This window comes from Balaenoptera ricei, chromosome 4 (assembly GCF_028023285.1).
Source record: "Balaenoptera ricei isolate mBalRic1 chromosome 4, mBalRic1.hap2, whole genome shotgun sequence".
Taxonomy (NCBI): Eukaryota; Metazoa; Chordata; class Mammalia; order Artiodactyla; family Balaenopteridae; genus Balaenoptera; species Balaenoptera ricei.
The window spans coordinates 30,052,162-30,074,911 of record NC_082642.1 but is presented as its reverse complement, the minus strand read 5'-3'; the positions used below and the strand labels follow the sequence as shown (position 1 = coordinate 30,074,911).

At 36.9% G+C, this 22,750-nt stretch overlaps 1 protein-coding gene across 1 annotated transcript; it reads left to right on the top strand.

The window, feature by feature from the left end:
- Nucleotides 1-6,987: 6,987 nt before the first annotated feature.
- DAZL (deleted in azoospermia like) lies at nucleotides 6,988-22,208 on the top strand. The gene is made up of 11 exons (XM_059921830.1): nucleotides 6,988-7,275; nucleotides 13,187-13,333; nucleotides 13,593-13,684; nucleotides 14,249-14,300; nucleotides 14,748-14,811; nucleotides 14,902-15,041; nucleotides 16,447-16,518; nucleotides 17,252-17,302; nucleotides 18,146-18,259; nucleotides 19,367-19,465; nucleotides 22,147-22,208. The coding sequence occupies exons 1-11, from the start codon at nucleotides 6,988-6,990 to the stop codon at nucleotides 22,198-22,200; spliced, it is 1,173 nt and encodes a 390-aa protein (XP_059777813.1). The 3' UTR covers nucleotides 22,201-22,208.
- The last annotated feature ends 542 nt before the right edge of the window (nucleotides 22,209-22,750 follow it).

The following is a 22,750-nucleotide window of genomic DNA, read 5'->3' as shown; positions in this document are numbered from 1 at the left end:
TAGTACATTGTTGTCCTGAACAGATTTCTCTGGGGTTTTTTAGGCACTTTCTTTGAAAGTGAGGGACTAACTGATTTAAATAAGAGCTCTTATCGGGTTTTTTAGGAGGATGTCCAGGAACGGGTTGATGTTCAAAGGCACTGAAAGCTTCAACAGTTGATGTTTACACCACAGATTTCCTTTCCTCTCTTGTTTGTGGCTTACATCTCTTTAATTCAGGGAAAGAAACTCTTGGAAATGAAGGTAACTCTAATGCATTACACTGGACTAGAATCTCAAGGAAGCACCAATACCACTGCAACCTTTGCCCAAGGGGCTGAGGAGGAAAAGAAAGAAGCCAGACTCCCACAAAACAATATACAAAAGACAAGCAACCCAAAAGAAAAATGGCCAATGGCTAAGAACAGGCCAGAAGAAGAAACTGAACAGTCAACAGACAGCAAAAAGGAGGCTCAGTTCCATGAACAATCAGGGAAATGCAAAGTAAAATGAAAATTAGATGCTGTTTCTGTGCCATTGGGCTGACAAATTCAAGTGTTAAAGTATCAATATTGGCAAATGAACTGACTCACACTCACAGCTGTAAACTGTTATATACTGGCACAGCACTTTAAAGGGCAGTTTCCTGCTACCTATTAAAATTTGAAACGTGCATATCCCATGACCCAGCAGTTACACTTTTTGGTGTTCACTGCAGAAAAATACTCATGTGGCTCCAATTAGACAGGCTCATTGTGTATATTTGTAGCAATGAAAAAGTGAAAACAGCAATGAAAAAGCTGAAAACAGCCTAAAGGTCCATTGACCAGGGAATGGCTAAGTAACTATGGTAGATCCATATTATGTAAAATTATGCCACAGTTAAAAGGTATTAGGTAGATCTATATACTGACATTAGAAGTCTCTTAGTCATAATGTTAAAGGAAAAAAATCAAGTTGCAAGATGCATACAGTATGATACCATTTGTGTTAACAACATACAATAAAGTATTACATATTATAAATATACATATATAGTCTATAAGTATATACTATAGCATATAGTACATGTACTATATAAACTATATATAGTACATATAGCATAAGTAGCATAAGTAGTGTATATTTTCTACAAGTATACTAAAAGAAGTACATATTTTCCATTAGCATAAGTACTTTCTATAAATACAAACAGAACATATTGCATGTAAGTATACAAAAGGGAAAGCCTAGAAAAAGGTGTGCAAGTATTCACACCAAACTACCAACAGTGGTTATTACCGCTGGGGAAGGATCTGGGATGGAGAGTTGGCAGTCAAAGGGAATTTAAACCTTACCTTTAATGTTTTTCATTTCTTTAGAAAGGGAAATGTATTCTTGTATTCTCAAAAAAATGGATAAGGAAAAGAAAACATTTAAATACAGAAAAACTATGGAAATGAAGGTGAAGTTGACTAGGCCTGAGGAAAAGGAGACGAGCGAGTTCTACCAGCCTTTTCTCCCTGCTCCTCCACGGTGTAAAACAGCCTCTGCTTCTCTGATTTGCAAATGTCTGCTCAGTGATGCCTCTTGACTCAGAAAAAAGCAGTTTCAAAGCGATTGGGAGGAGTAGAAGCATGAGTAGGGGGCCAGCAGTGGGAGCCAAGGCTGGAGATGAGGTTGTCAAACAGTATAGTTGTGACCCCAACACCTGGAAAAAGGACGAGAAGATTTTCTGACTGGCAAAGTTCAGAGGGAAATTTCTGTTAATCGGGTAGCCTCCTCAAGGGCCAATTGTGTTGGAGCAATTCAATGGTGTAGGTTGGTTTGAACGTAGATTTGGGGGTTTTCCTTCATTTTGATGGAACCACTGAAGTCCTGGTCCTGGCCCTACTTATTAATGTGAATATATCAGAAATGACTAAAAAACCTTTTTTAATAGTGAGAAAAGACTCCCAACCTTCCTTCCTCTTTACTTGGCTACTCTCAGGGAAGTCAGGGATTTAATTTGTCCCACTACATTAGCCCTTTCATCTTCCACGAAGCTTGCTAATACAGCATAATGGTTAAGAATTCAGACTCAGAAGCCAGACTGGATCAAAACTGCCACTCTGATATTTACCAGCTGTGTGATCTTGGGCAAGTTATTTGACCTCTCTGTGCCTCTGCTTCCTTCTGTATAAAATGGGGATGATAATAATAGTACCTATTATTATTATAAAGATTGGATGAATTAACAGAAGTACGACGGTTAGAATAGTGCCTGGTACGTAGTAAGCACCATATCAGCATCAGTGATTTTTGTCATTATTGTTACTTTTAATAAGTCAGTCACTTTCACGGTCATCTGTTTAGGCAGGCCTTTTGAAGCCACTGTGAAGATTAGGTCAGCGTGGCTCAGGCCAACCCCCAAATTCAGGCAACCTGCTTATGAGATTAAGTGTTGAATGAACAAACTATTATGCAGGTACTAGGGTTAAAGGTGAATAAATGGGGCTTAAGCAACATTGCTCAGTGGACAGACATCTCTGCAAGTACACATAAGTGCCCTTGAGGTGTGTGTTGCTATGCTGGGCCATGTGAATACAGGCCCAATAGAAGCTAAGGTACCATACCCTGAGATTTAAATGGCATTGGCTCAGACTTCAGTGTGCAGTTGGTATAGCACACATCTCTTTCTATATCTCTGGGAATTCTGAAAGTATGAGTTATGGCGTCCAGGTCACTTCTGGCTCCAAGCTTCTGTCCCTGATGAATTATTTCATCTGTGGATCATCCTGCTGCAGACCGTGCAGTCCCTGTCTATACTATGTCGCTCCGGAGAGGGAAAAGAGACCCTTTCTTGACAGCCCTCACAAAACGCCACTGGCACAAAGCCTTTGTGTATGTAGTAGAACCTTACTTAAGGTTGGAAGCAATACAGCGGTATTGTGTTACGGAGTCAGAGCAAAGAGCCATAAATCTTTTGGCTGTTAACCATCTACTTAAAAGTACTTTGGCTGACCTCACTCTCCACCTACTTCAGTCAAGGTTTTTTGTGGCAAGCAATAGCCACAGTACTTTTGGCTGATTTAAATAGAAAAGGAATCTCAAAAAGGACTGAAGAACCAGGTTGGAAGTCGTGTCTCCAGGAACAACACGTGGAATCACGCTGCAGAACTGGTCCAGTGAAGGAGCTTCAGCTGCTACTGCTGGGCACTGAATGGCATCGCAGCTTGCACAGCTGACCTCAGTGGATATCGCTGCTCTGACTGACGCCAGGGCTGCTGCTGCTGTCACTCCTTTGTGGCATTATTAGTCCCCTATTCAAAATTTAGGGTAGGTGCATCTCATTGGTGTTGTTTAGGTCACATGCCCAGGTCTAGCTGTAAGAGAGGCTGGGAAAGCAGTCTCTCCCTGTAAAGTGAGGGATTCTCAAATCCAAGAATGCAAGTTGTTTATGGCAAATATTCTCTGTGTCAGTGCTTCCTGAACTTTAATGTGTTTGTGAGCCATCTGCAGAGCTTATCAAACTGCAGATTCTGATTCAGTAAGTCTAGGGTGGGGCCTGAGATTCCACAGCACCCAGATGATGCAAAGCTGCTGGTCTGAGGACCACACTTTGAGTAGCAAAGCTCTATACCAAAGATTTTCAAATTTAGTTGCATATTAGATTAACTCGAGAAACTTTTTTTTTTTTTTAAATACTGATGTCTGGGTCTCATCCTGAATTAATTGGTCTGGGGTAAGGCCTGGGAATGTGAACTTTTAAAAGCCTCCAGATGATTCCAATGTACTCAGATAACATCTTTCATTGCAGTCTCCAACTTCTCACTTTGCAAGGTTATTCCTTTTTTCCAAATTCCCAGATTTCCACTTTTCCAGCCTTGCTTGGTTTCCCTCTTCAAATCGAATTACTCTCACTTATTATGAAGAACAATATGACACTCCACCCCCTAGTTGCTGGGACCTAACTTTGCATATCCAAAGACTGGATAAAAAGTTCTCCTAGGGGCTTCCCTGGTGGCGCAGTGGTTGAGAGTCTGCCTGCCGACGCAGGGGACATGGGTTCAAGCCCTGGTCTGGGAAGATCCCACATGCCACGGAGCAACTAGGCCCGTGAGCCACAACTGCTGAGCCTGCGCGTCTGGAGCCTGTGCTCCGCAACAAGAGAGGCCGCGATAGTGAGAGGCCCGCGCACCGCGATGAAGAGTGGCCCCCGCTTGCTGCAACTAGAGAAATCCCTTGCACAGAAACGAAGACCCAACACAGCCAAAAATTAATTAATTAATTAATTAATTAAAAAAAACAAAACAAAACTGATTAAACCCTTTGTAAGTTAAAAAAAAAAAAAAAAGTTCTCCTAATCCAGTATTTTTCTATTGCTCTGGGAAAGTGTGATCTGAAGTGATCCACAGACCAATATTTTTTTTAATGTTTATAATTATATATTTTAACATGCATTGCTAAAAAAAATATAACTAACACAATAAATGTGATTTCATAAATATTTTTGTTATGACAAGTCAGTTTTTAAAAAGTTAGGTAAATAATGAAATAGAGATTCAGAGCAGATACAACTTAAATTATGAAAATGGTTTGCAAATGAATGAAGTTTGAGAGTGTTTTTACTGCTAATTGTAAGCCTTCTATCCAAAGTCACAGGCTTTAAGAGCACAAAAGAACTGGCAGAGGAGTTTAAAAATATCAGTCTTTTTTCTTCTCCCTTCCCTATCAGTCTTGGAGGATAAGGAAGCAATATAGAGATTTATTTCTGAATTTATGTGAATTATGCTACCAATCTTAACACATTGAAATACAGTCAATCTTCGCCTTAAATCAATTCTTTTTCTCTATGTATGTGACGATTCCATAAGGTTTTAAGAAAATACTATCATCCTTTGAAAAAGTCATGAGCTAAACAAAAATCACCATAAGAATTGCTTATGGAATATGAAATATAGGTTAAATTCCCTAACCAGTTAATCTTTGACAAGAAAATGGATGAAATTTTTTAGAATTCTTGAAAGCTAATCTACAAATCCAGAGAGCCCAAAAACTCCTAAGGAGAAGAAATTTTAAAAACTGTACACCTTGTCACATCACTGAAATTTCAGAACACCGAAGAAAAACAGATCTTAACCAGCAATTAGATTGATAGCAGATTTCTCAGTAGCAACAGAAACCAGAAGATAACAGAATAATATGTTCAATATTCTGAGGAAAAAAGACAACTGCTAACCTAGAATTATATCCAGTAGAATTACCTTCAATGAAGAAGGGCAAAATAAAAGCATTTTGGGTGGGAAAAAACCTGAGTTTACCACACATCACACTTATTAAAGGAAATTCTATAGAACTTACTTCAGGCACAAGGGAAACAATGCAGAAGGAAGATCTGAGATATGCAAAGAAATGGTAAGCAAAATATTTTTACACATGCAGGTGGCTTTAAAAAACATGATGTCTAATTCGTAGAAGGAAAACAGGATAGAACTAAAGTAGTGAGCATTCCAGTTGCACCCTGTCTGGGATCTCTTTTTGGGGAGGAGGCGAAGGTTAAGGGGAATCAATTTCTAGCTTTTGAAATCCCAACGCCACATAAGTGCTCCAGATTTACACTCCAAACTCATGAAAGGCAGGTCTAGGATTTTAAAATTTCATTGGAGTTAAATAATTTTCATTTTCACCCAGAAATGGGATAAGCTTCCTCACTTGCTTGTCCACTGGGTGTTTTACATTGTCCCTAGTCCACCCTTTTCCTGAGCTGATGTCTCGCAGGGACAATGGCTTTTTGCAGCGCATTCAGTACCAGCTCCCACCCTGAGCTATTCCAGACCCCTGCCTCCTGTCCCTACACTTTCAGGCCTCAAGTCACAGAAACTAACGTTTTGCCCACACCTAAGATGACCAATTCTCCTGGTTTGCCTTGGACCTGGTCTCCAAGAATTTGGGGGTTTTCAGGGCTAAAACCAGGAAGGTCCCGGGCAAACCAGCTGATTAGTCACCCTACACTCCAGCCCTCACACCCAGGGGCGGAGAAGAATCTGTTCAACAAGTCATTGCTCTCTGATTTTCAGTTTATTTTGATTTCTGGCCTCTTGGGATTTCCCTTCATTTCTTGAGTTTAACTGCACATTGAACTCAAGACATGAAATTATTATATTATCCAGTAATGCTAGCTGTTTGTGGTCAGTTTTCCGGTTACAGCTGACCACCATTTTGCCAGCTCACAAAGTAACATTTTCTAACTTTTCATCAGTACCAAAGTGAAGATGGAGGATAAAAGTCAGTCAGTTACCCCCTGTGGATACAGGGTGCTGGAGTGGTTACCAAAGCTATGTGACTTGCTCCACCAACTGCCCCACAGCTCACCCTTGCTCTAGACCCTGTTTCTCCGACCTTGAGAAAGTTCTAGAATTCTCTAGACAGGCCTAGCTTCCTGTAAGGCCTAGAAGAAAAATTCTCCCCCTCACAACTTGAACTCCCCGAGCGAAGTAATGTTTGGCTGTTTTGTTCACTCCTACACCTTGGGTATCCGGCAAATCGCAGACCTAGATAACTATTTCTTTAAAGAATGAACGTCTTAAGCACCAAGTTGGCCTGCCCTAGCTGGTGTTCATTCCAATCCAGCCCCATCTCCCTCAGACTTGACAGAAAGTCGTCCAAGTTTCTGGACTTTTGATGTCTCCCTTCCTGTTCTCCATATACGTGTTTCTATTTTCTATTTCTGTTGGCATTTCAATTGATTCTGCGGCCGATGATAGGAATAATCGATCGGGCTAATCCTGTGACTTCAGGACGCCATTTTGATACCAGCGCCTGGACATATTAAAATTTTGTTTTTAACTTTAACACGTATTTGAGAATGCATACTTATTTCAGGCGTGCCTCTAAGGCACTTTTGGGGTGATGCCTGTCTCTGTGGGTCGGTGGGCCCCTTCGTCTGGGGTCTGTGCCTGGGGCGTGGGGGAGGGGCACGATGCCGGCCCGCGCGCACCCCCTCCGTGCCCCCCGGGCGGCATAGTCGTGCCCCGCGAGTCCCCCCCCATGGGGGGCGGCGGCGCGGCCGCCCATTGGCTGACGCGTCTCTCCGACGAGCCCCCTCACCCTGCGCAGGAGCCACGTCCGGGCGCTCCGCTGGCCACGCCTCAGTCCGCCTGCGCCCCTCGGCCTCGCCGTCAGGCGCTGCTTCTCCTCGCTCGTCCATCTCTGCTTCCTCTGCCCAGTCAAGCCGGGCGGTGGGTACGAGCAGGCCTAACAGCAGCCCCGGTGCCTGAAGCCAGCCTCAGCTCCTTCTCGAGCCCCTCTGTGGGAACACTGGCTGCCGTCATCATGGTGAGTGGAGGAGGCCTGAGGGGTTCCTCAGGGCGGCCGGGGTGCTGAAGGGGACGGGGGACGGGAGCCGAGAGCGGGGCCACCCGGCTTTCCTGTACTGGGGCCCGGCCTGAGGGCGAGGGGGAGGCGGTCCAGCACAGCCTACAGGGCGCTGAGGGCCGGCGGAGTGGTGGGAGGCCTGGCTGTGGGAAGGGAGTGCCCGGGGCCCCGCCCAGCACGTGCAAGGCCCGCGGCCATCCCGCCAACGCAGCCAGGGTGTGGAGGGGCTTCCGGCCTCCGCCGGCCGGACTGGGGGGCGGGGACCTCACTCCGCCCCACCCCCACCCCACTCTAGAAGCCTCCCTTCCCAAGCTTATTCTGAGGAGACAGGCGGGGCGGCCTCCGCGAGATGGCGTCGGGCCTGCCGAGCGCCTGCGTGCAGACGCCGAAGCCGGGCCGAGCCACCTCGGGAGGCGGGGCCCCACGGGTCTGGCACGGGGCGGGGGTCGGGGTTCCTGGGGGGCCTTTGGGGGTGTGTCCAAGCCCAGAGTGGGGGCGGGGCAGGACCTGGAGAGCTTGCGCCCACGGTGCCCCTGGGGCAGCCTTGTGCCTGCGCAGTGGCGGCCGCGGGGACCTCAGGGCGGAAGCTCACCCGACGCCATCATTTCCGCACGAGGTCGGCGCTGTCCACGTCTCTGAGCGGCCGCAGCTTGGGGAAGTCTAGCAGTTTTTAATCCGGGGAACACTTTTCCCCAAGAGAAACCAGAAACCTTCAACAAAATGTCCCTAGAGTATTACATGCTCTGTTGGGTGACATTTATGTGAGTTTTGTTAAGTGCATTTAGTTGATTTCACCACCTCAAGGTACAACTCTGAGAACACTTTTGACCAACCATCAAGTCACAGGTGTATTATATATGTGTAGTTGTCGGTAGTGTAATAACTTATTTTCTGTATTTTTAGAGGTAAAGGGAGGAAATTTATATACAATTTATTAGAATGTATAAATTTTAAAGTAAAAATTTGATTGTAACTATTTGTAATAATTATGTCATGTACGTATCCATATCAATAATAATTGGAGTTACTGTAATTATTTCCAACTTTGTCCTCTCCTCTTTTTAGAGGAAAAGGGGGGAAATGCTAATAACTTTACTGATTTTTTTTTTTTCTGATACAAAACTAATACATTAACTCATTGGAAGATAATCAATGTAAGAAAGTAGAGGTCCATCTTAATCCCAACATTCAACCACTATTGAAGTTTTGATGTACGTATGCCTTTCCAGATTGTTTTCAAGCATGTATTGCATATATATAGGTACATTTTATTTTATAAAAATTTTACCGTGCTATGTAATACTATTTTACAACCTGTATCCTTCACTTAGTGTAGTGGGCCTTATTCCAAACAGAAATGTAAAATAATTTTGAATATATACTTAGTTATTTTACCAAAAATTATATATTTCTATATTACCATTACTTAATTTTACCAGATTCCCTTATAATGAGTAATTTGTTTACATTAAAACAATACCATAATGAGTATGTTTGTGCAAATGTTTTGGCATGCTTATTCTGTTAATAACTTGAAATAAATTGCCAGGAGTGGAATAACTGGGAGAAAAGGTTACACTCATTTTGTAACAATTTTGAATTATGATACATTTTTCTTAGTAACTCTTGATAAAGCACATACCACTATATATTCCCACTGATGGTGTGTAGTGTGACCCCTTCTCCACACACTTTCCAATGAAAGGTATTGTACTTTTTAAAGTTGCCAGTCTAATAACTGGAAAATATTTCACTGTGTTGATGTACTTTTTCTTTTGTTTATCATTAGTGAAGTTAAAGTTTGTCATTAGCTTTTTGCATTTCTTTTTTTTTTTAATTCTTAATCCACCTTTCTATTTGCATATTTATCTTTTGGTGATTTATAACAACTCTATTTTAGTACATTAGTTATATATAGGAAAAAATTTATAGGGATGATAAGGAGAGACCCTTATTTCTAATTTTAATGTAAATTACTATCATGTTTCACTTTAAGCTTGATGATAGCCTAGATTTAGATCAATAGAAAATAAGATGTTTTTATTTTACTTGGGTTTTTTAAAAATTAAGAAATGGATGCTGTATTTTATCAGATGCTTTTGCAGTGATGAATTGCAGTAACACATTTCCTAAGAATGAACCATCCTTGAATTTACAATGTAAACTGTTCTTAATTGTATATTTTTTTGTATACTGCTAGAATGTAGCATCTCAGTGTTGGGGGCAGGGGTGGACCATCTTAACCAGATTTTGTTATTTAGATGGTGCTAGTTTTATAAAATGCATTGAGAAATATTCTTTCTTCTTCTTTTCTCTGAAAAATTTTTTAAAACATTTGAATTTTCCTTCTCTTCCACTCTCTCTCCTGTCTACCGTTGTTTCTGTCTAGGTGCGCCCCCTCTTAACCACCCCGTTTGCCCTCCACACACAAATTACCTGTTTCTTTACAGTTTGAGAAAACTCCCAGTGAAACTGACCCAGGAATTGGGTGCTCTTTGTTTTCTTAAGATTGTCTTTAAAAGTTTACATTTCTCTGGAAAGTTAGTCATATTATCAAGATTTCCAAACTTATTCCTACAGAGCATTCTAATCTGTACTCATATCCCAATTTTTCAGGACTAATGTGTATTTTTGTATTCTTGCCTTTTTCTTGCTTAGCTTTCCCAGGATTGTTTGTTGTTTGGATTCCCCTTGCCCCCCCAGAGTCCATTCTTTGATTTACTTAAAGGGTTTTATTCTGATTTTCATTTACTATTTCCTTAATAGAATTTCCTTTTCTCTTTAATAACTACTTCCTTCTGTGGATATGACACTGATGACTGCAAATTATTTCAGTTTGCTTGCATGTAGACATAATAGTTGAATAAAATGTCAAAGAGCTGACATCCCAGAAGCTTTAGTAATGATAAAGTTTTTTTTCCAGCTTTTAGTTATCTTTGTCATTTGGTCATCCAAATATAAAAGGGAATATATTACTGAATAGCAGTGATGAGAATTTTGTATATGATGCCCTCCAAGTTCACTCCTACTTAATATTCCAGAATTACTCATTTCAGAACCCATCAACTCACTTGAAGGTGTGATTAAGAAAAATAATTACTTCTTTCATTCAGTTTATTTTCTACATGCTGTTGGTAGGTAAGATGAATTTCTTCAAACTTTTTGCTTTAGCCTAAGAGTTCATTTGTGAAGTATTTTTGGCAATAGTTTAAAAGTAACCAAAGGTTGTGCATGGTTCTGGATTTGTATATATAAGTTATAACTGTATGTAAATACACATACAGGCGAAGTTTTAAAATCCCTGTTGTTCAGGCGTCTTAAAATGGAGTACTTTCCTTACTTTAGCTTTGAGCACCATCTGCTGGCTCAGGACTAGGATGGACATAACGATGCCTTCCTTAAGACATTATGATACTAGTGAAATGATTTGATCAATTTTATACTTAATAGCTCAATTAAGCAGACAGTCAATTTGTACAACCCAGCCCGAAACCAAACTTTCTATAATATCTAATGGCTTTTTTCTGTTTTGCAAATTACTGTTTAGTTGTCTCAAATCTCCATTTTACTTTTGTAAGTAGGATATAAGAATTAGAACTTCTCTCTTCAGTTCTGGCAACACTATCACAGGTTTCTCAACTGTGACGCTATGCAAATTTCGGGCCAGATAATTCTTTGTTGTGGGAGGCTCTCCTTTGCATTATAGGCTGCTTATTGTATCTGTGGCCTCTGCCAACCAGATACCAGGTACACCCCTCAATTGTGACAACCCAAAATGTCCCTGGGCCACAAAATCTTCCCTGGTTGAAAATCAATATATTATCATAACTCTTTATAATCTGGCAGAGTTTTCTGGCCTAATGTTATACCTCTAATTTGAAATACATTTATCCATTGTGGTTCACAGACAGCTAATACTATAAATAGTTTGTCAAATAAAAAGGTATCCAAAGTTCATCCACAAACGAAGGGGAAATTGAGAAGGAGAAAAAGTCTTATAAGAATTTCAGAACTGCTATTTTTGTTTTATTCCTGTTTTGGGTTTTTGAATGTGAGCTAATTGAAAGAGATTGGTAAATTGTCTGTGACGAAGGGAAATCTAGTCAAATTTCTCGATAGTTCAAGGTATGTGACTTACGAAATATAGTCCCATTTAGAAAAAAAATAAAATTATAAAACATTTAAAAATGGAAAAGCTTTAGAAATGGTTTTTACTTTCTCTGATTTTATTGTCTTGGAATATCACTGTACCATAGTTAAAAGAAAGAATCAGGAACTATTCAAATAGAAACACTGAATAGCAAGTATGAACACAAATTAATAGAGAAAAGCCCAAACACTCAAATTTGGTAATTTAACAATTTTGATTTCATAGCTAATTAGTACAGCAGTTTATAGAATCTTAAATTTATCAGTAATTTCTAACACCTAACAAAGTAGGAACTCTACCTGCTTTTCATTATTGTAATTAATTTCTGTAAAAATTATTTTGCTTATCTTTTTAAAAATATGTATCAGTTGGTTTCTTTTGTCCTTGTTTTTGTTTTCCTTCATAAGCTGAAGTATAATATCTATATCTCTCTCTTGCAGCCTTTTGTATTTACTACTTATAATCAATAGGCACTTCATAAATGAATTTCAAATGAGCAAATGTGCCATAAAATAGTTTCCTGAGGTTCCAACTCAAATTAGTTGTTAATTAATAGAGTATCTACAAAATAAGTACATAAATCGTAAAACCAGGAAAGAAACCTTTCTTTAACCTATTGAAAATAAATTCAGATACCAGGATGCTAACTTGTATTGGCATACCACTTTATAGTTTACAAAATGAATTTACAGATGTTATCTCACTTCATTCTCAAAGCAGTTTTCCAAGAGATAAACAACTGCTAAGTAAGTGATTTATAACTTAGTAAGGTACACGAATGTCTGACTAAATCAATGTTTAGATCTCCTGGCTAAATCAGTTTTTGTTTCCGAAATACGTATTACCAGTAAATTCTGATTCAGAAAAATCTACATTAATCTTAGTGTGGGAAGCCTAAAGACAGAGTTCTGACCAGAATTCAGAAAAATAATAAGTTTCTTGTGTGGGTCTCTGAAAATAAAGATGATATCATTTGTATTTTTCAGCTCATTGTGAAAATTAGAATTATCAGTAGGCCTTACTTGGTATTATTCAAGAAGAAAACATTATTTTAAAGATGCTATGAACACCCTACCATTAGGGAAAAGGATTATAAACCCTTTTTTTAAAAGCAGGAGCTATGATATGTGAGCAAAGGATGTTTCATGATCCATTTCCAAAGTAAAGCAGGCATACTAACACAAGGAGTGTTACAATTTTAAAGTCTGTGTTAGTTTTGGTGAAGAGGAAGATGAGGCAAAATAAATTGGTTTAAAACCTTCTTGTTTCCTTTTTGATGCAACTTATAAAAAAATTGGTTATCCTTACCATACTTTTGAATAAGGTACTCAGAAAAGTGAGAATTTGCTTATTGACGTACAACAGAATGATTTTAGTAACTTTACTTTTTACAAAGCCGAACTTTCTAATTACTTAACCAGTTCACGTAGTATTTCACAAACTCAATATAAAATCAGTATTCTGCCACAGCACTGTACCAGGGATAGTGGTGAGTGACACTGGGTTTGAGAAAGTACTATATACCCTTCTGTTAAAATTTCAGGCTGGTCTACTCTGATTACCCTAGACCTTGAGCCTGAACTAAGCTATATTGATGACTAATTTACAATGAAAGTAATTTATATGAAAATATTTTGTATTTTAAAAACATAAATTATATTTCATATCATCTGTGATTTTAGCCTGTATATCTAGTGGTGATATCTGCTTTCCAAATTACAGTCTGCTGCAGATCCTGACACTCCAAACTCAACCACCTCCAGAGAGGCCAGCACCCAGTCTTCATCAGCTGCCACCAGCCAAGGCTATGTTTTACCACAAGGCAGAATCATGCCAAACACTATTTTCGTTGGTGGAATTGATGTTAGGGTATTGTATTCATGTTTCATTTATTTTTAAAAGTATTCTGTGAATAGTGGGATTTGGGCCCTGTTGTAAACATAAGGCTTTTTTGGGGGATTGTTTTTATGTTTAACCTATAGGGACTAAAAATATCTTTGACAAAGAACTACAGGTAATTTGGGGATACATGGAGGAGATACTTCCACATCATCAAATCTTCTTTATAGTATAATTGAAAATTTTGAATGTTGAATTTTTAATCTTGAAGTCAAATTCTTCTTCATAGATGGATGAAACCGAAATTAGAAGCTTCTTTGCTAGATACGGTTCAGTGAAAGAAGTGAAGATAATCACGGATCGAACTGGTGTGTCCAAAGGGTAAGTGAAACATATGTTCAATATAAATTATAATAAATATCTGAACTATAGCATCTATAGAGTTTCAGAAAAGAAAAATTCAAATCTGGTATTGTAACATTTGTATAAATGTAATTTGTTGCTTTGTAATTTCTTTCATGTAGAGAATAAAAGTTTGCTGCCAGCTGTTTTATTTAATCATTTGCCTAGTGTTTGTATTTAAATGTTTCCCATCTTCATTTGTTTCACTTAAGTGGATTAATCAGTTTTATTGAAGAATTGTTTTCTTCACACATTTCACAGTATCTTAAATTTTGACCATCTTGCCATAGATAGTAAGTTAAATTCAGGTTCATAGGTATGAATTTTTTGTTAATCTTTGTGCATTCTGATACAGATGACGATAGGAAAAAAAAAGCAGTATTTATAGAGGATCTATCATGTACATCTTACAGTTATTTATCTCAGTATATTCTTCATCCTTTATCATTATTACTTTTGTCAATTATTTCATGGAATACTGAAGTTTCAAACCACGTACTGTTACGGTAGTGATTTTTATACTTCATTTATCTGCTTTTCTAGCTATGGATTTGTTTCATTTTATAATGACGTGGATGTGCAGAAGATAGTAGAAGTAAGTAATCTTCTTTTGGGAAAAAATCTCTTAATTACCTTATGGATGCAGTGTTCAGTATTGTTTGAGTCCTGAATATTTACTCAGTCTTGTATAATGTATAGAAATAAATGTATTTTCTGTTTGAAATCCAGACTTAGAATAATCTTACATAACTTGTCAGAACCTGTTTATTTTTGATTGGGCATCCAGCTGCATGATCCAGAGACAGGAAAGATTAGAGATAGAGAGTAAAGGTTTTTGATCAAATTCCACACCACCTCTCAACATTTGATTAGAGTAGTGAAGGTAAGTAAGGTAACTTCAGGCTGATACATTTTGATTTGGTATGTTCTTAGCAATGATCTTCTCCGAAAGTAGTAATTTTAGAGAACTTGGGTGTTTACCAAAGTCTTGGAAGTAAAGATTTAGACATTGATTCTTGTTTTGTTACTGTTTTATTTTCAGTCACAGATAAATTTACATGGTAAAAGGCTGAAACTGGGCCCTGCAATCAGGAAACAAACTTTATGTGAGTAAAGAAAGGAATTGTTCTCATTGACATGTGTAGCTTTTCAGAGAACTAAAAATAAGTTTTGTTTTCTTTTTGTTCTTTAAAAAGGTGCTTATCATGTGCAGCCACGTCCTTTCGTTTTTAATCCTCCTCCTCCACCACAGTTTCAGAGTGTCTGGAGTAATCCAAACACGGAAGCTTACATGCACCCTCCAACCATGATGAATCCTCTAACTCAGTATGTTCAGGTAAGAATTACCTACATTCCTGGTTTTTTTGTGTATTCTATTAGAAATCTTATACAATAAGATGGGGGCACCTTAAAAATTAAGCCAGTCTCACTTCTTACCCTCTGTGGAATTACGTCAACAATTTCCATAATAAGTGACGATATTATTCCTGTTTGAATGTTTTTGAGTGATGGGACATCTGTTACTCCTGTTAGAAATCTGTCATTCTTAGTGTTACTTCTCATACTAAGCTAAAATCTGCTTCTATATAGTTTGTAAGCCTTTATCTTAGAACTGACGGCTGTAGCCACATAGAATGTATCTTTTTTTTTTTTTCCCAAATAACTCCTAGAATATTTGAAGGCAGCTTTCCTCATGTGTTTGCCTGGTTTGTTCTTTTCTAGGGTCAGCTATTCTTTATTTGCAATGATTTCCAGATGCTTCCTCATATAGATTGTTGATTTCTGGATGTATTATGGTTCTAGAATGGATAAATTTCTGATGACTTAACTATATTTGTAAACTCTGTGAGTTTCTGGCATATGATTTGTCTTGTCTTGGTTACTTTAATATTTGAAGTGGGATTTGGAATACTTATCTCCCATTGATGATATTTATTTTCTTAGTTCAGTTTACTTTCTTCAGTTTAAAAGACATTTTATTTTTAGGAAAAGAAAGAAACAAAATAATAGTGAAATAGTTCTGCAGTGTCTCTCATTTGTTTACATTTTCCATCTACCTGAAGTGTAGGAAATATCTTTTTTTACTTTTCTTACATAAAACACAGAAGAAAAGCCGTACTTGTTCCTAACATTTACCATGAGGTGTTATTACCTATTCTGGTATATTTATGTATGCTACTATCTAGATATTTTCAATCGGTAAATACCTTTTGAAAGATATAAGACATTGTATTGTCTCTTTTCTAGTTTGGGGTAATATACTGCCCTTAACTTTTAGAAGTGAAATACAGAAAGAGCCAGAAAGTCTGTAGGAGGATTCCACGTTACCCCGAAATACTGTCAAAGGAATACAAAACTGCTTAAAAGTATTTTTACCAAAAAAGAGAACACATGTATTAATATAACTCTAACATGGAAATCTGTTCTAATAGAGCCTTATCATCATGTAAGAAAGAACTTCTGGGTGGGAATAAATATACAGATAAGATAAACTTAGGCTGGCAAAATCAGTCACTTACCTTATTTATGTCTTCCTTCTCCCAGCCCAAAAGACTAACATTTGACAGAGAATACTTATTTCTTCATGAAGCCAGTCACTCAAATAGAATCTTGCATTGTATATGAAAAAGCTAAGATTTCCTTATTTTCATATTTTTGTTACATTGGGAATAATATTCCTTCTTTCTGATTTTTAAAAATATATCTCATTCATTCATTCTTTCTGTAAAATTTGTTTTCAGGCTTATCCTCCTTATCCAAGTTCACCAGTTCAGGTTATCACTGGATATCAACTGCCTGTTTATAATTATCAGGTAATTTAAGAGGGATCAAAATGATTTACATTGGAATATTATTGAGGCCTTTATTTATGTAAATTTCCCTAATAGTTTGTCGTTTAAAGTAGTTGAGTGTGCTTAAAATTTAAGAAAAAACTTGGAATTAGTCTAGAATTAGGGCTTCTCTGTTACTTAGAAATAAGGGAATGAGCTTAGCAAGAAGCTTTTGACAGGAATGAGTTTAGGAAGAAGCTTTCTCTTGTACTTTCTTACAAGATTTGGTGTCCTCTTCTATATTTCAGCATGTATTCTTCATCTTTTCTGTCAAATAGCTGAAGCATCCAGGCTGACTTTTATGAGTTTTTCTAATGGCATAGGTTGAAATAAAATGACTACTCAGTTCTTAGAGCATTGAATTCCAATTATGTTTGATAGTGTTTATTTCAGCTGGCTGCTACAAGATAGTAGTTCTCTGAATTTCTGTCCATGGATATGACCATATCTGTGATAATATATTCACAGAACTGTATGTTTGAGTTTTCCTGTAGACCAACTCCAGAAAATTGAGAAAAAGATGGAGTTTATATATAAAAGTAACAATAAAATCCTTAGGTATCAGAAACAGAAAGTACTTTATTCTTCCATTTTGTTTCTTTTATTATAACAAGGTCAAGGAGCCAGCATGACAGATACCTCAACATTGTCTATCTCATATCTCTGTGAAAATGTGAAGGTATATTTAAATAATTATTTCCTGTTTTTTCCTAAGATGCCACCGCAGTGGCCTGCTGCGGAACAAAGGAGTTACGTTATTCCTCCGGTAAGGTGAATTAGCGAAACATGTACTTCCTATTTTAAAGTATTCTATTGTTTAACTATTATATATTTTAAAAGTATTTTACTGTTCAGCTATTATATATTTCTTGACCTTTTGCCATATCAAATATGCCTAGAAATATTTTAAATGCTCTTTTACATTATGTGTTGTTTTATTTCTTGTCAACCCAAGTATATACTCCCGTGGGAGAAACTGTGCTTTTTGTTTCTCAGGTTGTTGTGTGTGTACTTAAGCAATGGCTGCCCTGCATACAACAAGTGCTCAGTTACTTGTTGATAGAATATGTAACCAAGAGAGGTAGTATTAATAACTATGCTAATTCTAACTCCAGGGATTTAGAATTAGTATTGAATCTGCCTCTAGTTTTCTAGCCATAAAAAATGTGACGAAGAGAAGCAAAAATGTTTTGCTGTCAATACTGTTATATGTTATATAAGAAAAGGAAAAAAACAAGAGAGGGTGCTACCTCTAAAACACCTGAGCCTTTGTTATCTTCTGTCTTTCATCAGGATTGGATATTTGAAGGATATAGTATGAGCTGAAATTCTCAGGCACTAGGAAATTCCCTTCTCATTCCCTTACTATATGTTGGAGTTTCTTTTTCTTAGGGAAATTCTAATTCTGATTGTGTTGACATTTCAAAATAAAAAATTGCCTTACTGCATTTCAACTCTACAGTTTGAAATAGTTTCTGAAATAATGTAATTGAACTTCACAATCCACATTTAGACTTTCAGTGTCAGCTCACCATTTTGAAGAATAGATTGTTTAGAAATGTATCTAATGTACATCTCTTTAATTACACTTTTATCATTTTAAATGTAGGCGTATACAGCTGTTAACTACCACTATAATGAAGTTGATCCAGGAGTTGAAGTTTTGCCAAGTGAATGCTCAGTTCTTGAAGCTACTGCATCCTCTGGAAATGGCCCACAAAAGGCAAACATCTAATTTTGCTTATTAATATTTATATTTTTATATTTATTTTTTCAAGTTTTAATGGCCATTTGAGAAGCAAGCATCTTTGCCCTAATTTAAATACATTACAGAGATTGAGTCATTGGCTAATAACTTTGCAGTTTACGTAAAAGTTAATGAAATTTTAGGCATCCCCAAACTTTCAGTGTGTATATATAGTTGTTGATTCAGTAGTCCTTCCCTCTGTTCTGTTTTCATCGGGGTTTTTTTGTTGTTGTTTTTTAACCGTAGTTTAATAAATATTAACGTGATTTGGCAGAGTGCAATGGGTTGGTTTCCTCAAGAATCCTACTCTTCAAAAGAGGGATTAGTATGAATTATATCTACTTTGTCTTTTGCCAATTTAAACATTTATTTAGCTAAATAGTAATATACAGTTATTTATGGTATTCTCTCCATAACATTATATATGGTAGCAGCTCTCAAGAGTGGTGGAGCCGCTAGTAATTGAAATACTAAAACAGACAGAGTTGTTTCTTTTTTATCATTAGAGCAGATCCCTATAATAACAGTGCCCTCACTCTTGAATTCTGTGTTTTCTTGTATGGGTGAGAATATGGAAGTAATTGATGTGATTGGAATGTGCATAACATTGGATGATTCCCACTGGAGTATGTGTACTTTGTTCATGTGTTTCTCAGTGGAAAAATGTTGAGAACTACTGAACTGTGGGGTGAAAAAATTCCCAGATTTGTTACACAACTTAAAATTTGAAAAAATATCAAAGTAACTTACAGTATAATTATATTACCAAAGTTTAACCTAAATGTTTCTTGAAATGTTGAAGTCCACTGTTTTTTATCTAACAGGAAAAATTAAAGAGGCTTAAGCAAATATCTTAGGGCTTGACTAATTGAGCTTTTTAAGTCAGTACTCTATCACTAAGTTTCTGAAATAATTCTTAAATTTGGTACAAAAGTTACACACTAAGTGACACGTGGCACGTATTACAAAATTACCTGAGAATTGTTTAGAAATAAGTGTATGTATTCATTAAACTTTTTCAAAAAGCTTGTTACCAGTGAGTAAAAGGAGGAATAGTCTTTACCGAAAACTTTTGTGTTTCAGAAATCTGTGGACCGAAGCATACAGACAGTGGTATCTTGTCTATTTAATCCAGAGAACAGATTGAGAAACTCCTTTGTTACTCAAGATGACTACTTCAAGGTATGAAAGGAATAGTATACAGGATAAAAAGCACACTTGTCAGCCATAAAGTATCTTTTTTCTGTGGTATATATATTTTGATACTACATAGAGCATATATCAGTAATTGAACTGTTAGTTTCTGACTGTAACCTGGTAAATCTCTGTGAGTGAGTTTTAAGTGGCAGTGTATTCTAGCTGCTCAAATCTTGGTACAGTGTAGTTTGCCCTTAGGGAAGATATCTTTAGCAGAAGCCTGTACTGTAATTGATAGGGTTCATGAGAGTTGAATGAGAATATTGGCTTGACCAAATAGGAAAAGAGAAAATTTTAGAAACAGAAAGCAAAACTTGAGAGTACGTAGATATTGGACTAAAGAGAAGAAAAGAAATCGATCACTTAGATGATGCTTGAACAGTGTTTTGGGGGGAGAAAAGAGGTAAAATGAAGTAGTAAAAAGAGCTGAGTAGAAAGAAATGGAAGTTGATTCAGAGTTGGTGAAGTAGAGAAGAATATGGGTGTTTGAATTTAAGAAAGTTCTGGTTTCTGATCCTGGTTCTATCACCTTGGACAAATCACTTAAATCTTATTAAGGCTCCAGTTTTTATGAGTCTGAAATGAGTCTCTAAGATCCCTTTAAGTTCTGAGTCTCTGATTATGGAAAGGAACCAGTTGCTTCAATGGGGGAAGAATATTGTGCTTATTAGTAAAGGGAAGGTGTTTGTTGTTTTTTGTAACAGGTTTATTGAGAGAACGATTTTCATACCCTACAGTTCACCCATTTAAAGTGTGCAATTCAGTACTTTTTAGAATATTAACAGTTGCGCAACCATAACGACAATCAATTTTAGAATATTTTAATCACCCCCAAAATAAACCCCCTACCCATTAGCAGTCACTCCCTATTCCCCCATACTCTCTAGACTTAGGCAACCACTAACCTCCTTTCTTTAAGGATTTGCCTGTTCTGGATATTTCATATAAATAGTATAATATGTGACCTTTTGTGACTGACTTTCACTTAGCAAAATGTTTTCAAGGTTCATCAATGTTACAGCATGTATCAGGACTTCATTTCTTTTTATTTATGGATCTGCCACTTTGCGTTTATCCATTCATCACTTATTTGATAGACATTTGGGTTGTTTCCACTTTGGGCTCTGATGAGTAACGCCATGAACATTCGTGTACAAGTTATTGTGTGGACATACGTTTTTATTTCTCTTGGGTATATACCTAAGAATGGAATTGCTGAGTCATATAGTAACTATGTTTAACTTTCCAAGGAGCTGCCAGAATTTTTCCAAAATCACCATTTTGGAACCATTTGTAAGCCATTGCTTTGTATCTTAAAACAGGGAAAGGAGAATAGCTTTTTCCATCTATGAATGGAAATAGGATAAAGCTTGAAGTGTTTTTAAAAGGAATACTTAGGAGTTCCTTTAATGCAGAAGACTAGAGCTGTAGCAGAGTTAAGTTCTTAACCCCCTTCTCATTGGGGAGTAAACCCATTCATTTAAAGTTGATCTTTGTTCTCTTGTTTCATTCTGCATAGACAGGACAATTTAAAAGGAAAGAACTGGGAGCTGTAGGACAGCTTACTTTTGCCCAAGGTTCTGCAGGTTAAATAGGTAGTACTAAAGGATTTGTTTGCAAAGCAGAAAATCTTTAACCAGCAAGTCTTTAAACTTGAATTTTTACCTGGTATTAAAAGTTTCCCTTTGAACCTTCCAAAATTTTCTGCTCCTCTGAGCTAAGAGTTAGAAGTTGTGTAGCATATCTAGACTTATTTTGGTTAGCTAAATGTTGTTGTTTTAATTGAATTAGAATGCACTGAGGCAGGATGTACACTGTTTCCATGATAAATTCCAGCTCCTTCATAATCTTTCATATCCTGCCTGATCTCTGAAGATACTTGAGTTTGTGACCACTTTTCTGGGCCTTAACCTAAATAGGATATTACCCTGTTAACAGATTACATAATTTCCAGAAGTCACCCTTCTTTATGTGACAACGGAATTTAATCCCTAGGAACAGGGCACAGTTAAGCTAAAAGTGCAGAGAAGAAATACTATTATTATGTTATTGCTGGTTTACTCGGCTCCATTCCTCTTTGTAAGGCCTCATTTCTTCTATCTGCACATCTGAAAGCAACATAAAGTGAAAGGAAATTTTTGCATATATTTTTATTTTTATATTCATTTCCTAAAAAATTATATATTTTCATTACAGGTTAAGGATATGCTTTTAAATATGCCAAAACTTCTCTTTTTTAACCTAAAAGCATGGGGTTTCAGATTGAAGTGGATTACTCTTCTCAAGCCATGATTTCTGTCAGATGTATTTTAGTAAAAATAGGACTTTTAAAAATCTCATGTGCTTTCTTTTCATTAGCTGTCTTTTTGGGACATCACTGCCAAATCATGAGTTAATCTACATAAAAGGGTATTGATTCTAAGTCCTCTTTTTCTGAGTTACTGATATTTCTTTTTTAACTAAATTGTTGAATAAAACTGGTCATTGGTACATTGATTATCACAAAGTTCAGGAATGCTTCCCCAAAAGGATCACTTTTCTTTCATTATTTATAGCTTTTAAACCCAAAATAAATGCTTTAAGTACAGTATTTTTCAACTCTCTTAGGTCATAATCGTAATAGGAATTTTCAGTGAAGTAAAATGGACTATTTCTGTCTTTTCTAGGATAAACGAGTTCATCACTTCAGAAGAAGTCGAGCAGTGCTTAAGTCTGTTTGATCCTCTGCTAACTTTCTAGTCTCACAGGAAGGTGGAGCTTTTGAATAGTAAGAAGAGACTGAAAGTTTTTCCACTATTTAGAGATTTAATTTTGAATTTTGATAAATCACACTTAGACTTTCTATACAAGTTATATTAGATTGCCTAGTTTTATTTTACATTAGAACTGTTTTTCATTAGACATTTACTTAGAAACTGGTTCTGTGTTGAATATATGGTTAAAAGTAAAAATAAATTGAGACTGAAAGGAGGAACTTTAAGATTTATCTGTAAGGATTTTTTTAAATTGACATTTTAAGAGTTTAAAAGCAAATGCTGATTTTCAGAAAAATTGTTTTAGAAAACCTATTTTGAAAGGTCAGAATTTTGATTGTTTAAATACAAGCACTTCACTTCTCCAACAAGTACCTATGAACAGTACAATATCTACAATACTGTGCTTTTATGATTTGTCTAGAAATTTACCACAAAAGCAGAGTTTTTAAAACTGCATTTTTAATCAGTGGAACTCAGTATATAGTTGGCTTTACTGAAGTTTTCCTTATCTAAA

Bases quoted from the DNA above. Each gene is read 5' to 3' on its own strand.
- DAZL (XM_059921830.1), top strand. From the start codon at position 6,988: ATGGGGGGCGGCGGCGCGGCCGCCCATTGGCTGACGCGTCTCTCCGAC. The intron at 7,276-13,186 runs GTGAGTGGAGGA...TCCAAATTACAG, and splicing joins CACTGGCTGCCGTCATCATG to TCTGCTGCAGATCCTGACAC. The intron at 16,519-17,251 runs GTAATTTAAGAG...TTTTTTCCTAAG, and splicing joins TGCCTGTTTATAATTATCAG to ATGCCACCGCAGTGGCCTGC.